This window comes from Magnolia sinica, chromosome 17, assembly GCF_029962835.1.
Source record: "Magnolia sinica isolate HGM2019 chromosome 17, MsV1, whole genome shotgun sequence".
NCBI classification, from domain to species: domain Eukaryota; kingdom Viridiplantae; phylum Streptophyta; class Magnoliopsida; order Magnoliales; family Magnoliaceae; genus Magnolia; species Magnolia sinica.
Window position 1 is genome coordinate 71,098,604 of NC_080589.1, and position 23,138 is coordinate 71,121,741.

The 23,138-nt window shown below is 41.0% G+C and overlaps 1 protein-coding gene across 7 annotated transcripts in view; it reads left to right on the forward strand.

Annotated features, from left to right (window-relative positions):
- Positions 1–2,976: 2,976 nt before the first annotated feature.
- The window catches only part of LOC131231928 (DNA mismatch repair protein MSH3), a 31,120-nt gene continuing 10,958 nt past the window's right edge, over positions 2,977–23,138 (forward strand). The window contains exons 1-10 of one of the 7 annotated variants that reach the window (XR_009164570.1): positions 2,977–3,603; positions 4,728–5,118; positions 8,724–8,918; positions 9,322–9,486; positions 9,760–9,858; positions 9,964–10,215; positions 13,822–14,076; positions 14,165–14,296; positions 21,345–21,605; positions 21,706–21,777. Coding sequence is in view for 6 of the 7 variants with exons in the window: in XM_058228325.1 (XP_058084308.1) it covers positions 3,059–3,603; positions 4,728–5,118; positions 8,724–8,918; positions 9,322–9,486; positions 9,760–9,858; positions 9,964–10,215; positions 13,822–14,076; positions 14,165–14,296; positions 21,345–21,605; positions 21,706–21,777 (2,367 nt within the window). In the remaining variant the exon portion in view is untranslated. The remainder of the gene's footprint in view (positions 3,604–4,727; positions 5,119–8,723; positions 8,919–9,321; positions 9,487–9,759; positions 9,859–9,963; positions 10,216–13,821; positions 14,077–14,164; positions 14,297–21,344; positions 21,606–21,705; positions 21,778–23,138) is intronic. The other 6 variants (XM_058228325.1, XM_058228321.1, XM_058228323.1 and 3 more) reach the window with 6 other exon arrangements.

The following is a 23,138-nucleotide window of genomic DNA, read 5'->3' on the forward strand; positions in this document are numbered from 1 at the left end:
TGTCCGGAAGCTTGGAAAGTATTTGGGTGGAAAATATCTGTATGTAATGACTGATAGAAACCGGTTTCGCCATAAATGACATTGGTGTATGATTAGTTCGATACAGGAACATATTGTTGGTGGAGATGGTGCGACGTGTATAAATTCATTATAGCTTCCTGTCATCTTTCCCTTTTTGCATATGTACAGTGAAGTCTAGTTTCACAGCTTTTTAGCTATTCTCTTTAGTATGGTGTGTTGAGGAGTATGAGGAGAGAGTATAACAAGCTTGTAAAGTATTCATTAGCTTGTTTGGTTCATGAGATTAAAAGGTATGGAATTGTATCCGGTGGAATTAACATCATTATTGCACAATGATTGCATCTGTAAATACGTAAATATGAAGGTATATGGATTATCCAATCCCTTGCTTTCCATGTTTTGGATCTAATTCTTCTTTTGAAAAAAAAAACTATATTAAGCTCAACTTGTGTTTAGTGGAGCATGGAATTGTAATCAATGGATTAGATTTATAACCAATATTGATAACGTATCAGATAACTCAAATGTTACGTATAAAGGGTGCATATGAATGGATAATATAAATAAGACACGTGCATCAATGTGGGCCACTGGTTATAGTAGATCTCCAAATCCATTAGGAATCATATTGTATTTATTATTGGGAGTGTATGATATATGATACTTACATTAATCTAAATCCTTTCATTGCTTCCAAACGTTGAATGGAATTTGCATGGAACCTAATGCAATGTTATATTACCTAATTCCACACTCTAAACAGGTCATAGCGAAAGAGTTCTTATCCAGGAAAACTTTGTATTTTTGATTTCTTTGATTTTAATGAAGAAGGACATAAGCATATTATCTAATAATATAAATTTTTGTGCCCCTTATTTCTTGTTTTTATTTTGACTTTTAAAGTTTTTTTTTTTTAATATTTTATTTTAATTCTTTTCTTTTGTAAATTTACTTTACCTGTTTCGATCATGTTATGTAAGTGTATTTTCACAAAATCCATCCAATGCCACCGCTACATTTCAAGTATAAGCTCAACCCCATGCCAATAGCGGCCCGAGCCTGGGCCCAGCCTGCCTGCCTGTCGAACCGATTTTCAATACTTGGTCCATGGTGCTTTGAGCCAGGTCTGGACTGAGCACCAAGGCCGTTGCTTGGAGACACGTGTCAAAGTTAGACCTTTGTAGCTGGGGCTGATGATGGGCCGGCAGGCCCAAAAATGAAATTTTTGAATGGGCCCACAACAAACAGTTCAAAATTCAGGCCGAATCCAACCATAGCCCGGCCCATTGACAGCCCTACCAGTAGCTGATTAACTCCACCTGGGCCCAAGCTTGTGAGCCTGCCTAGCCAGAGCTGGGCTGGACTTGGACTTAAATCCTAACCTTGGATTGCACTTGGACATAAATCAACGGCTCGTTTGCGACATGGGAATTGAAGGGACTAGGCCCGCAAGCGTGTATAAGAGATGCCATCCATATGCCACCCATGTGCCAGTATCACGTACGTGCAAGATCCAATCACAGCCCGTCTATCAGATGGGCCCCACAATGTAGATGACCTTGAGAAGAAATCAGGCCCACCCAACTCTTGAGTTGAGCACAAAACAGATGGATGGGCAAAACAAATTTCGTTTCTAACATCATGGGCCCGTTGAGTTCATCAGCACAATTCTCAGGTGGGGCATCTTCAGAGTGGGACCCACCTTATGGCTGGCCTGGATCTCAAACGAGTTTGCCATTTGGGCTGGGCTTGGACCTAACAGCTTGGCACATGGCCCTGGTTGGGTTTCGCTTGCATGGCTCCATTAATTTCCCGCCCAAGTCATTTTAGCATAAACAGCCCAAATCTGCCCTCATCTTTATATAAAAAATGGTAAGTGGTACACCTTTCAATGTAAGATCGGATGGCTAATATTCTCACCATTCTAATTTTTGTCTCTTCTCATCTTATCATCGATTTTGTGCGGTCTAGATTGGCTTAAAAACGCTGCAAGGTGTACACGAATTGAGTTAGCTCTGATAGCTTGCTCGACTTGACTCGAAAAAGATGGATTCGACTCGGTTCGAAACTGAGTTTGAGTCGAGTAGAGCTGATTTTTTGAGCTTGAAAAAATTTCGAGCTGACTTCGAGCTTGCCTGAGCTCAACTGAACTTGGGTCGAACCCAACTCGGTTCAATGACTTGATTATTTTGATACTGAGAAATGACTCAAAGAAGTGCCAGCTAGTGGTGAGGAACGTTTGAATATGAAACAACTACCCTTGTGTCTTAATTTTTATGTTGCCTGTTGAGTGTTTGATAAAATACTTGTAAACTAATGTTATTGCTTTACATTATGTGAAAATTGAAGGTAAACTCCATGTATTTGAAAAAATGCTGCAGAGGCACTGGCCTGAGTTGCTAACGGAACCGAGCCAAGTTTGAGTTGGGGTCAACTTAGTAGTTGAGCCAAGCTCGACTTGGCTCCAGTCGTGCACAACCCTAACTGCAATGTATATGTTTTAAAATGGTGTTAAAACTAGCGTACTGAGTTACTCATTTCAGGTCACCTGAAAAAAAATTAAAGCATAAATAAATATTAAGAGGACCACACCACATGAGACTGTGTGAGTACCTTGAAAACTTCTTGCGGACGCAGAGGTTTTTTTATCAAGTTGATATGTCTGTTTTCCCTTTCATCCAAGTCAGTGCGAAGAAATGAACATGTTGGATAACAAACAAACATCAGTGCAGACCTTAAAGAGGTTTCAACGGGTGGTGTGGTCCACTTGAGGTTTCGATATGCTTCAATTTTGGATTAATATCATAAAATGAGCTGAAAAAAAGGATGGATGGCGTGGATAAGGCACATATGTCCAGAGTGGGCCCCACACAGTTTACTCGGTTCGGAATCCGCTTCCTATTCAGCCCGGTTGGATGCGCATTACGCACCTCCCGGCGGACGATAGCCCGGCAAAAATCCCCACCAGAAAAGCGCGCGAAAATGCACAACCTCTATAAATACTCACTCTCCTCTCTCGGCCTATATCATCGACAGCATGGGAAAGCAGAAGCAGCAAGTCATTTCTCGCTTCTTCGCTCCAAAACCAAACCCTTCTTCTCAATCACCTTCTCCTTCTCAATCTCCCTTTCCAAACCCTCCCAAGATCTCCGCCACCGTCTCCTTCTCTCCTTCCAAACGCTCCAAAACCCTAGAAAAAACACTATCCCTAACCCCTCCCCCTTCCAAAAAGCCCAAAACCCTTCCCCCTCCACCTCCTCCACCCTCTTCTCTCAACCAAAGATTCCTCCAGAAGCTTCTAGAACCTTCCCCATCCTCTTCCTCCCCCTGCGCCACCACTGCCACTGCCACTGCCAATGCCAAGTACACTCCACTGGAGCAGCAGGTGCTTGATCTCAAGTCCCGCTACCCTGATGTCCTCCTGATGGTCGAGGTCGGGTACAGGTACCGGTTCTTCGGCCCTGATGCCGAGACTGCCGCTAAGGTCTTGGGGATCCAGGCACATGTGGACCACAGCTTTCTCACTGCGAGCATCCCGACGTTCCGCCTCCAGTTCCATATCCGCCGCCTTGTCACCGCTGGGTACTGTTAGGTGTTTCGGCTAGAGGAATTCAGTTTCTCCTATTGGAATTTTGATCTGGGCCCCTGACCCGGTGGGCCCACCAGGTTGTTCATGTTATCAAGTGAATGCTGGACTGATGTGGCAGTCCATGGAAGTGGGCCCCATGGTTCGTTGTTCTCATGGGGCCTCACCTTGTATGCGGATTGCCCCAAACATCTCCTAGGGTGGAAGATCCTACCCTTTGATCAGTGGACTGCACATAGACGGTTAAGGAAAGAACATAGAGACAGTTCATAAATAGGCTAAAGATGGGATGATTAGGATATATTCCAATCTGGAATATTTTTGGGCAACCCTCAACTTTTATGGGGTCCATTTTCTCAATGGTCTGGTGACAAAACCATGGGGCCCATTTCTAGGGAATGGGCACACTAGGACAGTATTCACATTGCAATTCACCAAAAGACCCAATAATTCCTCATGCAAAAAAGAGATGTTTGGAGTGAAAAAAGTTGATCAACATTCTTTGTTGCATTTGTAACCCACTTGATGAGTGGGCCAGCTAAATTCTTGGGCGGAGCATGTTCATGGTGGGCCGCACCGTACAAGTGGCCCAAATATCACATAAGTTTTCCATATTGGACACGTTCCATGAATTGCCTCTTCAATCCGTCCTTTCATGAATCCTCCAAGCATTTCTCCAATATAATGAACTAATCAACATTCAAGGGAAAGATCGTACATGCATTTTTGTAGAGGATAAAGGATCATTTCTTTTAGTAGAGCAGTCATCGTCCGATCGATGTAGAGAGAAGAGAAGTGTTGATTTCGTAAATCCTATGTGCTCCCAAAATGGAGACTTACTTTATTTGGCAATGATAGGTATCCCATTTAGAATAGAAACTAAAACACTCTTGGGCATGGCCATCGCTTACATAGAATTTCGTAAATTTATGCACTGTGGAATTATAAAAAAATTTCCTGCTTGGCACACACTAGCTATTTCATGCCCTCACAACCCTACTGACAATAAACACAATACTAATTATGCAGTGCCTGTTGTGATTTGCCATTGCCCATTTACAGTAATTGTAAACCTTCAAAAAATAAAATAAAATTTATTTGTTATAGCCGTGGCCAACAGGTACAAGGTTGGAGTTGTGAAACAGACTGAAACAGCCACAATCAAGTCCCATGGGTCAAACCGGGCTGGCCCTTTTGCGCGGGGGTTGTCAGCATTGTATACGAGAGCAACGCTGGAAGCAGCAGCTGAAGAGGTGGGAGGAGGGGGAGATGGAGGGAATTATCTGGTTTGTGTAGTGGAGAAGGGTGCTTTGGTGGAGAACAGGGATTGTGGCGTGGAGTGCAATTTTGATGTGAAGGTTGGGCTAATTGGGGTTGAGATTTCGACAGGAGAGTTTATGTATGGGGAGTTCAATGATGGGGTGACGAGAGCTGTGCTTGAGTCAGTTGTTTTGAGCTTGGCACCTGCAGAGATTCTATTGGGGGAGCCAGTTTCTGCACAGACAGAGAAGGTGTTTTTTCCCTCTTCTTTTTCCTTTTTTACCGATTTGATGGATTTCCTGTGGAAATGACCTGTTGATGTTGTTTACAAATCAAGCCATTTGAAAACAACAGCATCGATAAGAGTAAGGGAGGAAGTACATTGATGCAAGAAAGGGTTCATAAGTGGACTCCACTGCTAGCAGATTGATCTTTGAGGCCAAAGATGGCATCTGATTGGATTATGAGGCCCACAAATGCAATCGGATGGTCCCAATAAAAGGATCAATCCCCACAGTCCAATCAGGAGGTATTCTAGGATTTATGTACAAACTGTATATGTGAAATAAGGGTTGGAGAGCCCCTAGGGCTATCTAGGATTTCGACTTTTTCACTAGTTTCTTTATTTTCTTCTTTACTCTGCACACATTGCTGTATTTATATCTTTTACACAAATCTCTATTTCATGCAAAACCACTCAAGATTGAATTCCAAATGATCCACTAGAAGTGGGCTAATACTACTCAAATGACTAATAAAAATATTAAATATTCTAAATAAGAAAACTAAAACAGCAACTAAAGAATCCAATTCGGATTGGTGATCTCTATATGCCTTCTCATGGGCTGGATATGCCATATGGTTGGCAACCTTCAATTTAAGCAACTTCTTCTTTTTTTTTTTTAAATTTTTTATTATTATTATAAATTGGCAATTTATGCGACCAGTTAGTATATAAGATCGTTTAGTGCTGCTAGAGATCCCAATTCCAATCAAATACCTCCTTGATCAAATTGGGCCTTCTTCCCCGAAGAGTTGCTCACTTCATTGAAGAAACTTGGGATATTAGTAGCAGTCAGCCTATGTCATTTTTGCAGGTCAGAAGGGAGGCAAATAGTGCTGCAGATGAGCTTGCACAATCTGTAGCGTCAAAGCCTAGTCTCTTTATAATCGACAGGAGATAAATACTATTTGGGCTGCTGTTTTGCAGTTTTATTTCTTCAAATTTTCGTCAGGCTTCATATCTGTTAATGCCCCTTTTTGTGTTCCCTTCTCGTTTTTTTCTCTCTTCTATTCCTTTTCGTTCTTGCAAAAAAATAAAATAAAATCAGATTACTGATAAAAAATTCAAATCAGCTTTCTCTAAACTGTATCTGTGTGACTCTTGTGCAAGTGTGTGGCTGTATTTGGGTTTAGGATTTATACTGAAGCCAAAAACACTCGTTGATACACACACACACAATATATATATAGGTGAAATCATTGCGCGACTGAATTTATGGGTCCCACAGTCCCATCAGATGATTTCTTTTGCCTGATCTTCAATCAGCTAGATCCAGTTGATGGTCAATCCGAGCCCAACCCAATATCAAGTTGGGTTAACCTGTGGCCTTACCCAACTCGTACCCAACCCAACATATTATATCCTCATCTCCAATCCATCTCAGGTTGGGTTGGGCCAAGGGTTTAGTATCTTATACTATATTAGTAATTTTGTATCAGATACCATACATACATCAAATATAACAAATTATACTGTATAAGTAATATGAGGTTGGGTTCGGGTTGGATTGGCTTGCCGGAGACCTCAATCCGAGCCCACCCGACATTTCTAGCCTGGGCTCGACCCGACCTGACCTCAACCCAACCCTACCCAACCAAAATTTCAGGTTGAGCCAGTCCGGTTCTGGTCGAGGCTGACTAAAGTTGCCGGCGATGCCTGCATACGTTCATGCTCAAACTTTTTAATGTGTTTTATATCATTCATGATGCATTTAAATGTATATTGATGTTTTTAATAGTTTTAGCTCTAAAAATATTTTTGATTGTCAGTAAATAGAAGTGTTTTTTAATATCTATATATCTATATCTATCTATATATATATATATATATTGTATGTTAGATACTTAAATAGCCAACCCCTTTAGTTGGAATAAGGCTTTGATGATGATGATGATGATGATGATTAGATAAATAAATCTACTCGAACATTTCAATGAATCAAGTAATAATTCCAATTATGCAATTCAGATTCTATAAAACCACTGAAAGAATCAAGTCATAAAACAATAGCATTCAAATAAATCAGGCAATGATCATGAGTCACTGACCGTTCAAATGAATCAGACAGTGATCATGAGTCATTGAACATTATAATGAATCAGGTAGAGATCATGAGTCAATGACCATTGAACACATTTCATTGTCATTCTAATATTGTAGAAACCTTATTACGATCTGACATGAGGGGGAAAGTGCTTAGAGGGGTTCGCCTGAATGACTATGAATGTCCAAAGTACACCTCATTTGAGTTTCCCATAAGTGGCACTTCCCATCTGTTGTCGGTTTACATGCATGCTTACGAGATTTGCACCTAAACGCACAGCTATGGTGGTCTCCCTGCCCTGCTTAGCTTTCAAATGAGCATGTGGCCTAAATGCCTGAGATGTGCGTCTGCCTCCCCTTTAACTACAGGTTCATGATCCATACCCAAGCCCACTGTGGATGGATTGTGCCTAGTTATCTCTCCAGTGGAACAATCCCAACCCCTTGATTCGCAGCGTGCAAATAGATTCTTGAGGAAATTAATACAATGACAATCCACACTCGATAGGAAGGCCAAACATTTGTCCTGTTGTACTGACTAAATGTTCAAGGATATCCTCAGGTTTAGGATCATATAATTCCTGATGAACTGATAATTGGTTCACATGGCAGATGCATGTGCCTGGCCATCCAAGTGCGTCCCACTGTAGAGATGTCATAATTCAAGAGTTGCCCTGAACGTGTGGTCCTGTCTGATTGGTGGCCTATGAGTGAAACATTAAATGCAAAGTGAGTTTTGGTCAACTTTAGGTGAACAGAACTCTGATTGGATGTTTGGATCATCCAAAAGGTGATTTTTACCATGCCCTTCTGTGTTATGGCCCTCCAGATGAACAGTCCATATCTTATAGTGTGTCATGTTTATGGTTGTGGTCTTGTAGATTGTCTAGTGCATGGAAGTCCGAGGCCCTGTGTATAACCCATATTGGATCTAAATAATTAAGCTATATGTATGGACATTGTTTTTCATATTTTTCTATTAGGGAATGATCCCATGAAAATCATTCCTTCCATATTATGGTTCAATTTTCCTGTGTTGTACACACGATGGTTAAATGTATTGTACACACGAATGGTTAAACTATCAAGAGGCGGACGTCAATCTGGCACGGCATGGCACTCTTACCTCCCAGAACACCAATCAGATGATCCTGACAGTCCAAGTGTGGGTTGCAAGCTGACGGTTAAAATTTTAACCATCCAAATGCTGGCCTTTGAGGAAGTGAGAATAATCTACTGGTGTGACTTTTTAGCTATGTTGCGTTGGTATCTTACAATTATTATATCAATGCTGGGCCCTATCATCTGGATGGTGTAGAATGAGGATCCTACTAGCCACGAGCCTGAGACTTATGGCTGCACAATAATATGATGCAAATGAGTTGCATAGGATCATTTCTCGTTGTTGTTGTTGTTGTCATTGTTGCTATTTTATTGCTTTATTTTTCAAGTATGATTATCACCCCCCCACCCCCCCCCCCCCCCGCGAAAAAAAAAATAAAAATTCAACCATTCTACGTTTCTTGTTAGTTGCTATTGGCCTATGCTGGACCTTCGTCCAATGTCCGAGTTGAGCGTGCTTCAGGTGATTCCTTTAAAGATGGTGGAGCACTTGCTGAAGTGATGTCTTTATATGAGAACATAAGTGAAGATGTTATGAAGCTAGAACCTCACAGCCAAAATGCTGAAACCTCAAAAGAGGAGAAGCATCTTCTTGGGATTGAGGTATGCTAATTGCTATGCACTGGGTTGGTTTCTTCACATCTTGATATTCTTAACGTTGCCATGCATAAGTTTTCTGTTTATGGAATGGATTTTGATAAGATACTTGTTAGTTAGATTAACTCTTCTGTTAATGGGCGGTCTTGGTGTTTTCACTCATTGTGACAAAATCTCCACTAGATACTCTTTTATTGTTTATCAATTGCAAGAAAACCTCCATTAGAAGCTTTAGAAGCTAATAGCTTCTGTAAGCTTGGCCGAGTTTGCTCCTGATGTAGGACTTATTTAGATTAGCTCATAAACTCTCATGTCTAATCCCCCTTTCCTCTTCTGGGAGGGTCAGATTTAGGGTTCTTAAGTTTACTCTTTGGCATCATATCTCACCTTGATTTCACGATGTTCACAGGGAATTATGGCCATGCCAGAATTAGCTGTCCGGGCACTGGCCTTAACCATTCGTTACCTTAAGCAGTTTGGTTTTGAAAGGATATTGTGTTTGGGCGCTTCATTTCGGCCTTTTTCTAGCAAAGCTGAAATGACCCTATCAGCCAATGCCCTTCAACAACTAGAGGTAATTTGTATTGCTGTAGTAATATCTTGTGTTGATTATCATTTTATTAAGAAAGGCTGGAGCCAAATAATACAAAAGAAAAGAAAATAAAATAAAATCAAAAGACCCTCTACAACTCTGACCACAACACGAGAAATTGATGGGAGACAAATACATTAGATGCTTGCACCCACTCCTTCACATTCTGTGTTGAAATTTTAATTCTTCAATTATTTAGTGGAATTCCTTTCGACTTCCTTCTATGCTAAAGATTATCTTGATGGGATCTTTCAGGTTCTGAAGAACAACTCTGATGGTTCTGAGAATGGATCCTTACTGCAGTCTATGAATCACACACTTACAGCATTTGGCTCAAGGCTTCTTAGACACTGGGTAAGATGTCTATATATGTGTGTGTGTGCATGTGCGTGCCTGCATGTCAATCTGTCAAAAAATTTCCCCATTTTCTGGTTGACGTGTGAGATCTTCTGTATGCAGGTGACTCACCCTTTATGTGATAGAAACTCGATATCTGCTCGTCTCGATGCAGTTTCCGAGATTGCGGAGTCAATGGGGCCATGTAGAGTTTCACAGGATGTTGTTATTCTTGATGAGGAAGGTTCATGTAGTCCGATCACTCAATCTGAGGTTGATTATCTGCTTTCTTCAGTTTTAACCACCCTGGGAAGGTCGCCTGACATTCAGCGTGGTATAACAAGAATTTTCCATCGAACAGCTACACCAGTAGAGGTAATGAATGATCTGTTTACATCACATACGGATGTATTTTTATATTACATTTTATCGATATTTCTTACTTCGACAATGCATGTTAATATGGCTGGTTATTTGCTAACACTTCAAATGAAATTGGCCTGGAGAAATATCCAAATTATTAGTGTTAAAGAAATGGGCTCTTTGTGGAAATTTATTGGGTTATTTCTGTAAAACCCTGGTAGGGTTTCTTGTTATTTCATGGATCAATGCGGACATTCTTTACAGTCATTGTTAACCCCCAAATAACGAGCATGCCCCAATGTTTTTCTCCCCACAAGTGGCCAATGATTTTAAGGCACCACGAAAATCTTGTGAATTAAGTTCAAAAAATAAAAACTCAAAAAAAAATCTTGTGAATCTGCTACTCCTTTCATGTCCATTTTTTTGTCCTGAAAATTTCTTGGTTAACTACAAGGACTGTTAACTATTTAACGTAATGGTTGAAGTTAATAAACACTCTCATTTTTGTATGATGTGATTATCTGAGGGCAAAGATTTCACATAATTAGGTCTAAAAATTTGCATTAGTCAAAGATATTGGAAGTTTTTTTAATAGCCTAATTAAAGGGGGTATTTACGTAATTTACAGTGAGTCCACAGTTGGAATTTTGCCTGCTCCCTTTAATAGGCAAGACGATGGGGGAGGGGTGGATTTTGCGCAGATCACTTAAACCCATGAAATTATTTGATATGGGCCCCTCAAAAATACATCCCAACATATCACTTTTTTCTTTTATTAATTTTTTTTTTTATAAATACTTTGGGACTGTAGTCCTTTGATTTGGGGCCATTTTGCAATGACCCAAACCATTTATATGATGGGCCGCAGTGGATGGTTGATTACTAAAACAATCTTTGAGATTGGAAGACCCTGTGAATGGCTCACAAAAGAGTGTGTAAAGGAAATTGTTCATATTGAACATCTCTCTCTCTCTCTCTCTCTCTCTCTCTCTCTCTCTCTCTCCTCACACACAGACGCATGTGCGCATAGGGAGCTGATTATGTTTGCGTATCTACCGATGATGGGGACATCATGCGTATACGCACGCCCCCCTATGCACATACGCAAGGAGGGCCCCACCACCGATCTGGATTGATGACGACGTCCAAGGGGGACCCCCTAGCTAGGGCACTGTGTTTTGGGTTCCTTGGAGTGGACCCGATCGTCATGTGAATCCCATCATGGGATCTCATGATCGTGGCCCACTACTCGAGATAATCCAGTACTTTGGGTTTTGCTTATTATTATTATTAGGAATATTATAGACGATTTAGATTGCTTTGATTAGTTATTATTTTTTATTACTTCGTCTCCAAATAATAGGGTGCGCACATGGTGCGAGTTTTGGAGTATACACTTTTATTATAAATAGGTACCCCTTGTAGTATTTTTTTCTCAATGAAAATTAATAAAATTGCTGCATTTTTCTGCTCCTCTAAGTTTCTGAGTTGTGAAGATTCAATTGGGTGTGAAACCCTCCCTTCCTCGAAGGGCTGATTACCGTGGTGCGAAGCCACACCTATTCCAATTCGCCCCAACCTTCTACCATCCATATTTCTCTTCGCATGCAAGCATTCTATATGCAAATCCATCAATATTAGTAGCCGTTTTTCTCTCTACAACAGATTTCCAGAATCTGGCCCTGCATGAGGGCTGAAACTTATGCGGAGCACCACGCACAAACCGTGCATCGGATCAAGCTAAAAATTTGGGGGTTTGGAGTCCACCCTTGACCGACCAGGGCCAAGCTAGTTTTTTTCTGAATAATGGGTCCTACACACGTGCATCCGGGATCACACGCACGTGCGTCTGGGCGATTGCTGCTGTCCACACGTGTGATACTTCTCTAGTTCGTATCTCTCCTCTCTTTCACTTTTCTTTCACCCAAAATCCCTAGACCTAACCCTAAATTATTCAAATTCCCAATTTTATGCGCTTTCTTCAACCTTAGAGTTCCCTGAATTGAAATTTCTGAATCCCTTGGATTGGGGGAATTATTTATGTGCACGTGTGGATGAATTTACCCTCCTTTGATTGCTGTTTGGTCTATAATTTTGATTGATCTGGCCCTAGTTTGTGTAGGCCTAGATCCACATACGATTCCCCTTGATTGAGTGCTTGAACTTTTGTGTGGGATGTGGCATGGTGAGAGATCTGGCCCATGCCCAACAAGGGGTTGCATGTCTTATGGTTGGAGTGGATATCATCAACACATTATGGTGGGACCCACAAATGATTTGCTGAGAACATTTTCACTATAGTTTTGGTGAAAGCATTTGAATTGAATCATTTACCATATGCAGGCATCAACCAATGGTGTGTGCCTAGATATTGCATTGAATTTTGTCATTCTACTTAGTGTGCGCGTGCGTGAGATCTATTGTATTGAATTTTGTCATTCTACCTAGTGCTGGTTCCTAACATTTAAGCTATGTTTTTCCCCCCTGTTCTAGAAGGTACATTCCAATTTAAGTTGTGCATGCCTCTGTGAATAGCGTCTGCTTGTTCCTTCCCGAGAAAGGGAGTCTTTCTCTTGATAAGAAACCAGTTTGTTAATAAAGGGAAGGAATTGGAACATCGAGTTAATAGATGAGATTAACCAATCAAGGTTTTCCTTTCTTTTCTTTTATTTCTTTCTTTTATTTTATTATTATTATTTTTTTCCTTTTCTTTTTTAGTGATAAAAAAGATCAATAAAAAATTGAGGGGATAAGAAAAGAAAAATAGGTAGTATGTTTGTTGACAGTCTCTGGCATGCCACAACTTCAGTTGATGTGAATTGTGATTACTGAAAAGAACATGAATTAGTGGTTCAACCTCAACAGTGTTTAAAATATCAGTATCATGCACATATTGGATGGCCAAAACCAATTTGTATTAGTGCATGCGGGATGATACAGACTGTCCTTATCGGTGCGAATTTGAATCCATTTCAGTGCCTTCTTGGCAATATGTATTGAAAATATGTTTTGCCAACATATCAGAAAATTACTATGTATTGGGAAATATGATACATATCAGAAAATATTTAGATCCTTGATCCTGAATTGATCCGGTCCTAATGAACTTGTATTTCAGAAAAGGAAACAAATAACACCAGGAAAAATTAGTGGAAGTAGGACCAAACAGTTACTGCTTTCAGTGAGGAACAATTCTTTCCCCTTCTCTAAAAATTTGATGCCTAAGTCCTAACACAATCAACAGCACTGGAAGTCCTGATACCAGGACTTCTAACCTCAGGGATTGTCTATTACTCTTAATAGTTGGAGGCTGATCAAATTTGTCTGTTGGATCGATCAGTGTTACTTAGGTCCACCAATGCCAGGATACAGGGCTGTCAATGGTCTGGGCTTGGGCCTAGCAACTGCAAAAATTTGAATAGGCTTGGCTCAAACAGTTCAAAATACAGCTCGAGGCCCGGCTCCTTAACAGCCCTACCTGGATGTCACAGAGATTGAATATATATATATATATATATATATATATATATATAGACACAAACGTGGCAACTAGGTGTTAACAATTACGCGCCCCTCTTTTCTACAAATGCTCAAAGTTTGGATGATTGAATGCTACAGTTCATCTCGGTCATTCATGCTATTCTGTCTGCTGGAAAGCAACTTCAGCAACTTCACATTGAAGATCAGGACAACGATTGGATAGTGCCAGGGAAGACTGTGCAGTCTTCCTTATTGAGAAGGTTGATTTTGACAGCCTCATCGTCCACAATAACTAGTCATGGTGTGAAACTTCTCTCTGCATTGAACAAGGAAGCTGCCACTCAGGGGGATCTACAGAACTTATTCATTGCTTCTAATGGCCAGTTCCCAGAAGTATGCACAGATTGCTTTGTTTCCAAGCCTATTTCCCATTTGTTCTTTCTTTTTTGAACTTTTGTAAAAGTTAACCGTTTCTTTACAGGTAGCTAGAGGTCAGATAGCTGTTCAGATAGCAAGTGAGAAGTTGGATTTATTGATTGGTCTCTACCGGAAGCAGCTTGGAATGCATAATTTGGAATTTATGAGTGTATCCGGGTCAACCCACTTAATCGAGGTAATTCTTAAAAGTCATTTCATTGTTTTTCTTTTGTACAGATAACCAAGGAGTTAAGGAACACCAAAGGATTTTTTGGTCAAGGGGATTGAATCCCAATACGCAGAGAAGATCTTCCTTCACCATCTCTTGCGAAAGAGAGAGTCTCTGCAACAGCTTTGTTAAGCACAAAGGAAAACAAACTTCAAACCTTGAGACTGAACAATTAATTTTATCACACAGGGAAGTCCGGCGCCAAGGTTCATGAATCACTCCCCTCCCCCAAGCATTGGCAATTCACTGACAACTTCTTCGGACAACTGAGTCACAGACAATGATTTTTTTAAAAAAAAATTCATTTTAGTAGGGGCCCACATGCTTGTAGCTTAGTTGCAGGGATCCTTCTGCTCAATGTGTCACTTGTCCAGACAGTCACTTCTATATTCTATATTCATCTTGTCAGCCCCATCTTTATTTACTGTTATAGTGGTTTTGTCAAGATCACCTCTCTCTCTCTCTCTCTCTCACACACACACACACGCACACACACGCGCGCGCGCGCAAAATTGAAAGTAGTAGAATATGCTCCACTTAGGAGTGCAAATTCCAGCTTTAGCTGCTACGAGATTGATAAGCAAGCTCAAATATTTCTTTTCCAAGGGTAACTGAAAAATAATCCCAACTAACGGATATTGGCAAAAAGAACCTGATCATGGACTGCGGATGATTATCCAAGACAGCCTTCTTCTTGCTAGTAGTAGCCAATAAACGAGAAGATTCTGTGTTACAAAGAATACTTCAGGAGCTTGTTGCAAGTAAACAAATAACATAAAATGGCTTATACACATTTTCCTATTTCTAGGCCTATTTGTCCAGGCTTTCTTGTAAAGAACATCCATTTAAATTTGAAAAAGTTGATTATTCGTGCTGGTTGTAGCTTTCTTTTCCTATTTCAAGCCAAGTCTTACTTGCAAATAAAGGAACTTGAAACTAATAAAGGCTTAAAAATAGATGTAACTTGTAAGTACTCCGATCTATACCACTGTAAATGACTGTGGTGGTTGTAGAGAACCCCAAACAAATGCTATGGCTGGTACGAAAACCCTAAAAAGACTTTTGGATGGACTTGTGGGCCCTGTAGTCCAATCGGTTCTTATTTTTGGTCATCTAATTGGATCTGTGGACCTCACAGTCCAATTTGGACATGACTGGTTTGGATCCTCAGTTGGCTACCAAGTTTGCCTTCATCTTTATCTCGCCCATGTGTGATACAGGACATGAAAATTAAATATGATATGCGAGATTTCAGGCTTAAGATCACGTTAGTTCAGAAACAATTACACAAATTCCATATCCCACATGAAAGTCCAAACATTCAATTAAGGGGAATCTATGCGGGTCCAGGCCTACACATGATAGGGCTGGATCAATAAAAATTATGAACCAAACGATACTCAAAGATAAGAAATAATCATCCACGCATGCAAAGTAATCAGTCCCTAATCCAAGGGATTCAGAAATTCCAATTCGGGGAACCCCTAGGGTAAGAAAATTGACAAATAACTTAGGGAAAACGTAATCTAGGGCTAGGATTCATGAAAAACGGCTATGAGAGGATAAAAGAGGATAAAAACCTGAGCCAAAAGACGATCCCGCGTGTGGACAACAACAATGGCCAGACGGACGTGCGTGTGATCCCGGCCGCACGTGTGTGGGGCCCACTATTCAGAAAAAGGCCACCTTGGCCCTGGTCGGCCAGGGATGGTCTCCAAAACCCCCAAATCTCAGCTCGATCCGATGTACGGTTTGTGCGTGGTGCTCCGCCGAAGTTTCAGCTCGCCTGCGGGCCGAAATCTGGAAACCTGCTGTAATGAAGAAATCTGATGCAACAAAAGGACGAATTCGAAGTACGGATGGTGGGGGAAGATGGAAAAAAAGATGATGGAGGATGGGGGTGAATCGGGATCGATGTGGCTTCGCACCACGGTAGTTAGCCCTTCGAAAAGGGAGGGCTTCGCACCCACTTTTGAATTCTTCCACAACTCACGAAGAGAGCAGAAAAATAAAGCAGGAATTTTTTTATTAACTTCAATGAATCAAAAGAACTACAAGGGGTGCCTATTTATAGGAAAAATCCTATACCCCAAAACTCGCACCATGTGCGCAACCTATTACTTGGCGATGAAGTAAACTAAAATAAAAACCAAACAGAGAAATCTAAAGCGTTCACAATGTTCTAAATAATAACAATAAACAAAACCTAAAATATGAAATCAATCCGACGAGTAGGCCATGATCATGAGATCCCATGATAGGCTTTTCTTAATTATCGGGCCCAATCTTTTGAACCAAACTTCGTCTTCTAGGTAGGAGGCCCTCCCTGGACGTCGTCATCGAGAGAGATCGATGGTGGGGCCCTCCTACTCCGTGCGTATATGCGTAGGTGAGGCGGCGTGCGTGCACGTATGCACGAGATGTCCCTATCAATTCTCCTTGGCTGCGAAGATTTCGCCATTGGCGAAAAAAAACTCCTGAACCACTCCAGGACGTCAAGATCAAGTCTCTGAAGCTCCTCCGCAGTGAGTCATGTGCTGTCTGAAGCTGGATGTGACTTTCACTTGACCAGGTACTTCTGAAACTTGCTGTCCGACGTTAAAACTATCTGATGGTCCAGGATATCCTCTATTTTCTTTCTGGGTGTGTGAAGGTTAGGTATAGGAGGGAGTGACTGAGAAGAAATGTCAGGAAGAATAGGCATGAGAGGTAGAGGCTGAAAAAATGGGTTGAGACGGGTAGGTATGAGAGGTAGAGGCTGAGAAAATGGGTCGGGACCGGTGGGTATGAGAGGTAGAGGCTAGAAAAATGGGTCGAGAGGGGGCAATGGATCAATGGAAAGGTCTGATGAATCAGGATGGTTAGGCGAAAAGCTAGACAATGCATCAATGGCCTCTTGAAATGCAATTAGATCCTCCACATTAAATGTAGAACTAATTCCTATGGAGAGTGGAAGATTTGCCACATACGCATTGAAACCGTTTCGTTTTATAATTTTGATGGGTCTAGCACTACGCGCGTGTAACTTACGAACGGCCCCCAGAGGATACCGCTCGGGCCTGATGCGGACCATCACAGAGTCCCTTATATTGAATTCTTTGAAATATTTATGCTGGTCTGTAGAAAATTTGTAATGTTCATTGCTAGTAGTGATCTTCTGCCTGATTTCTTGATGCCATGAATGAACGTGATCCACAAAAGACTCTGCAGGCTCTGACGGCCAATGGGACAATGATATAGGGACAAGATTAATAGGTTTCTCAGGTTTATAACCAGTAACGACTTCATAAGGACTGAGACCTGTGGACCTATCGACAGAACTATTAAACGCAAACTCGGCTGTAGGTATCACGGTGTCTCATGTTCTGGTGTGCTCTATATCCCTTCTATGGGGAGACTCATCCGGTAGATCATCAGGAAAGATATCATGAAACTCATTTACTACCGGAATGACTTTAGTGGGTAACTCTATACTAGCCTCTGGGGCACTCTCTCTAGCCATAAGGCCGTACGTGTTGTGCCACTCAAAATAGTGGTCTTGATGCCCCTGTTGGGGTGGGTGCACGGGTGTATGCCCATGACTGATTCCTTGGCCACCTCCATTCATTAGTCTATCCTCCTGGCCACCTGCCTGAGATTGGACATCTATCCCAATGCTGGGATTTGTCCTGGTGGAGGCCTTTAGTTGGGTAATGCGCGCATCAAATTGATCAAAGCGTTGGTCTATATATTGTTCATAGCACTTACCCAAATACTCGATTTGCTGGGACAACTTGTTCATTGACTTTAGCAGTTACTCCATGTTTAGTATAGGGTGCAAGCCAAAACCATGACCCGTACGTGTGGGCATACACTGGCTAACTCAACCTAAGGACTTTCTATGACGACTATATGCGTCTAAAAAATAAATGACCCTACGAGACTATATGAAGGAGACTACACACCGTTATGAAAATTCAGCTATATATATCAAGGACTACGGTTTTATAGCAGCTATATATGATGGACTGGATGCATGAATGACTCAAACAAACTAAACCCTAAATATGTGGTGAATTCCCCTACAAGAACCCTAGGCTCTGATACCAAATTTGATGCAGGACATGAAAATTAAATATGATATGCGAGATTTCAGGCTTAAGATCACGTTAGTTTAGAAACAATTACACAAATTCCATATCCTACATGAAAGTCCAAACATTCAATTAAGGAGAATCTATGCGGGTCCAGGCTTACACATGATAGGGCTGAATCAATAAAAATTATGAACCAAACGATACTCAAAGATAAGAAATAATCATCCACGCATGCAAAGTAATCAGTCCCTAATCCAAGGGATTCAAAAATTCTAATTCGGGGAACCCCTGGGGTAAGAAAATTGGCAAATAACTTAGGGAAAACGTAATCTAGGGATAAGATTCATGAAAAACGGCTATGAGAGTATAAAAGAGGATAAAAACCCGAGCCAAAAGACGATCCCGCGTGTGGACAACAACAATGGCCCAGACGGACGTGCGTGTGATCCCGGCCGCATGTGTGTGAGGCCCACTATTCAGAAAAAGGCCACCTTGCCTTGGTCTGCCAGGGATGGTCTCCAAAACCCCCAAATCTCAGCTCGATCCAATATATGGTTTGTGCGTGGTCCTCCGCCGAAGTTTCAGCTCGCTTGCGGGCTGAAATCTGGAAACTTGCTGTAATGAAGAAATCTGATGCAACAAAAGAACGAATTCGAAGTACGGATGGTGGGGGAAGATGGAAAAAAAAATATGATGGAGGATGGGGGTGAATCGGGATCGATGTGGCTTCGCACCAAGGTAGTTAGCCCTTCGAAAAGGGAGGGCTTCGCACTCACTTTTGAATTCTTCCACAACTCACAAAGAGAACAGAAAAATAAAGAAGGAATTTTTTTATTAACTTCAATGAATCAAAAGAACTACAAGTAGTGCCTATTTATAGGGAAAATTCTATACCCCAAAATTCGCACCATGTGCGCAACCTATTATTTGGCGATGAAGTAAATTAAAATAAAAATCAAACAGAGAAATCTAAAGCGTTCACAATGTTCTAAATAATAACAATAAACAAAACCTAAAATATGAAATCAATCCGACGAGTGGGCCACGATCATGAGATCCCATGATGGGCTTTTCTTGATTATCGGGCCCAATCTTTTGAACCAAACTTCGTCTTTTAGGTAGGAGGCCCTCCCTGGACGTCGTCATCGAGACAGATCGATGGTGGGGCCCTCCTACTCCGTGCGTAGGTGAGGCGGCGTGCGTGCACATATGCGCGAGATGTCCCCATCAATGTGCACAGTCACCCACACACAGGCATTCCATATTTCAACATCCAACTTATCCGAGAAAGAAGACATGCTTATGCTAACATCTCTAATAGCATTATGTAGCTACATTCTGTGTCAACATTTTGGCAGCTTTCAATGACTACTATGAATTGCAATCAAGAGCATCAATGTTCTATCCACTTGCAGGAACTGTCGCCCTTCTAAAATCATCGTCATCATTATCCCAATGAAATGGGGTTTGCTACACGAATCCATCTTGTTATGGTATTTCGTTCTATCAAGGGCTATCTCATCAGTTAAACCATAAGTTGTCAAAAACATTATCTTGCTTCCTCCACCCACGTCCTTTGGGCCTTCCCCCCTCCCTTTTGAAGTCTTCAACTTGAACCAACTCACTCCTGTGTAATTCTTGGTCTTGGTTGCATGAGGCCAATCCTAGCTTATGATGTCTGTTCTTAATGATCTAGTCACTTTCAATTGTTCCTTACAAACAGGCATTGCCGGTGCACAATTTACTAGACAAGGGTTGAGGCGAGAATGAGTTACACGTTTCAATGACTAGGATCTATCCAAGCACTTGGAGGCGAGGTTGCATTTATGAGAAGATGTATGATAGTCAATTGGGCAAATGACGTTGTTTGCTCCATTGAACAACCATATAGGAGGTTCTAGCTTTCGGTGACCCACACTATTCATCTGATGAGTCTTGTAGATGAACAATGCCTTGAAATCTTTCCCATTGGATGATCCTAACCATCAAAATAGAAGCATTTTTCTTGTTGAATGTAGATCCTCTTTTTAAACGTTGTGGTCAATTGGATGGTTAGGATCCTCTGATAGGAAGATTTGGTAGTGTGTACAATACCCTGATGTTCTGGCTAGATAAACAACTTGGATCACCAGAAGTTGGGTGCACATGTAGCCCTCTCCATTTTAACTCAATTCCTAACACCCTTTCTTGTTATTTCGTTCTAAATGATCCCGTTCCTTTTCCATATAAGGTTAATATGGTCTCTGAAGTTTTATCATCGGCCACGTGTTCATTGAAGATGGATTGTTGTCATACACATGAAGGGCATCTGATGAATGGATAGGCCTGATCTTTGGGCTAGGCATGTCTGTACTGCCTCTCACCAAGGTTTAAGACCGGTGTATCGGGTATTGTATCACTTACCACCGATACGGCCCCTTATCACCCCACCCCGTATCACCTTGTATCAAGTTGTTTTGGGCCAATATAACAGTATTGTTCATGGAAGATACTAGTACATATCGGATGATAACGTTCTGGTTTTAAACGATACTTCAAACCTTGCTCCCACCTAATGAGTGGGTTGGATCTCATGCATGCACGCAACAAATTGTCTCTGTAAAATTTTTGTTTTCAAAATGAAGTATCTGTCATCTAATGAATAAGGGGAGGGTGGAGGGTGTTTTTTATTTGATGGCAAGAAGGGGAAGGGTTTATTTAGGAAAACTGCAAAGGGAGGAGTGTATTCGGAATTGAGCAAAAAATGGAGGGACCTGCATGTCAATTTCTCAATAAAAATAAAAATAAATAAATAAATAAAATCCTCACTATTTGTTGTATTTTATCCTCTGGATGCTTCACCCCCATGTTATTTTTCCTAAGTAGATTTTGTTCAGTTTCATTTTTCTCATGATGATATTTCTTCTTAGAGAGCAAACTCAGTTTAGTTATAATTTCAGTTGGCCTCAGATGTAAGGGTACCTTCAAATTGGGCCAAGGTCAATAGTACAAAGAAAACCATCCGCTATCATCCCCCAGAAGTCATTACTGCTTTGGATGGATTGTCACTTGCTAAGGAGGAACTTCTTGTTGCCTGTCGGGCTACATGGGATAACTTTTTATTGGGGTTTGGTAGATACTATGCCGAATTTCAAGCTGCTGTCCAGGCCCTAGCTGCTTTGGACTGCCTGCATTCACTTGCAGTTCTGTCAAGAAATCAGGTACATTAATAATACACTCCTCGACTGGATCTAATCCTTGTATTTGGGCTGGCAACTTGTGTGGATGATATTTCATTTTAACCCCTTCAACCATTTGCAGAACTATGTGCGTCCGGTTCTTCTGGATGATGATGAACCTGGTCAAATACAAATCTGTTCTGGTCGTCATCCAGTATGTGCCTCTAAACAGTAAATACTCATTTATATAGATTCCATGAAAACTGTTCTAGGCTTTTATTGTAACCTTGACAGAACTCTCCCTCATTGTCTGTGCAAATGTTGCAAAGGTTTCTTCTTTGGTTTTTTTTCTTTGACGAAAGACAATTTGCATCTTTTCTAAGATGCACTAAGACGCACTGCACTAATATATGCAAAGTTTCTTAGGGAATTTTAGATTTTTGGATATCTGCAGACAGATGTAAGAGAACTTCAACTGTTCAATGAATGAAGATGTTTTCATTCTACAGAAAAAACGTTGGAGATGTGATGGTCATGGAGGAATGAAACTACTTGCTGCAACAAATATAATTTTAGGCTCTAATCATTTAGCTTCCAATAGGTTAGAGGTTATTAATGACTGCAGGTCACCATTGATCCATCATCATCAGGTTCTGACAACCTGATTTGAAACTTAAGGAAAATGGTCCATAGTTCAACTTTGGTCCCATCTGAATAAATTTATACATATACCATGTGATTCTCACAAAAATAGTAGGGCTAAATGTTACTTTATTTTTACCAAAATTTTTACTAAAAGAAACAAAGAAAACAAAAAAGGGAACCGCATTAAGAGAGGGTACGATGCACCGATAGCAAGGGACCCCCTTGCCACTTCCTCTTTTGTGGATTATCAACTATCTCATTAGCATCCCTTTGAAAATTCAAGAACAAAAAATGACCAACTCAACAATGATTCTTGATTGCAAAAATGCAATACGAAAACTTACCACGGGCTTGATGATTTCATAGTACCCACTTAATGCCATCACAAGAGTCAACATCCCAAGACGAAATAATAACAGAAACCCTCCCGAGAGCCATAGTTTCCTCATTTAAACGGACATTGCCTCAGGGATCAGAGGACGCCATGAGTATCTCCTCTTGCTTGTTTTGGACTATACCACTCATGTGAGAGGGCTCAGTTCCCCCAAGGAGGTGTACATTGAAATTGAGCTTAAGATGGCCCAATGCTGCTGAACTTCTACAAGCACCTCCTGCCCATGGTTCCAAATATCTTTCCATATCAGCCGATGCAGGCATATCTTATATTCATATCAGCCCATATGGGTAAGATATGTGAAGCAGGGGTGAAATGGTCCAATCCAAAAGTCAGTGGCCATAGAGCTGTATCAGTTTAGGGGTTGATATGCATGTAACAATTTTTTCTTCATTTCAACCTTAAGATGAAGCTTTGAAAGCCATTTTTGACTAGATTTGGGCTTGTTTTGGAGATAAAAACAGAAGATTTGAGCTGGATTTGATGATTGAATAAAAATGGACCATTTTGGTTGTTAATTGATTGTATTTTCAAGG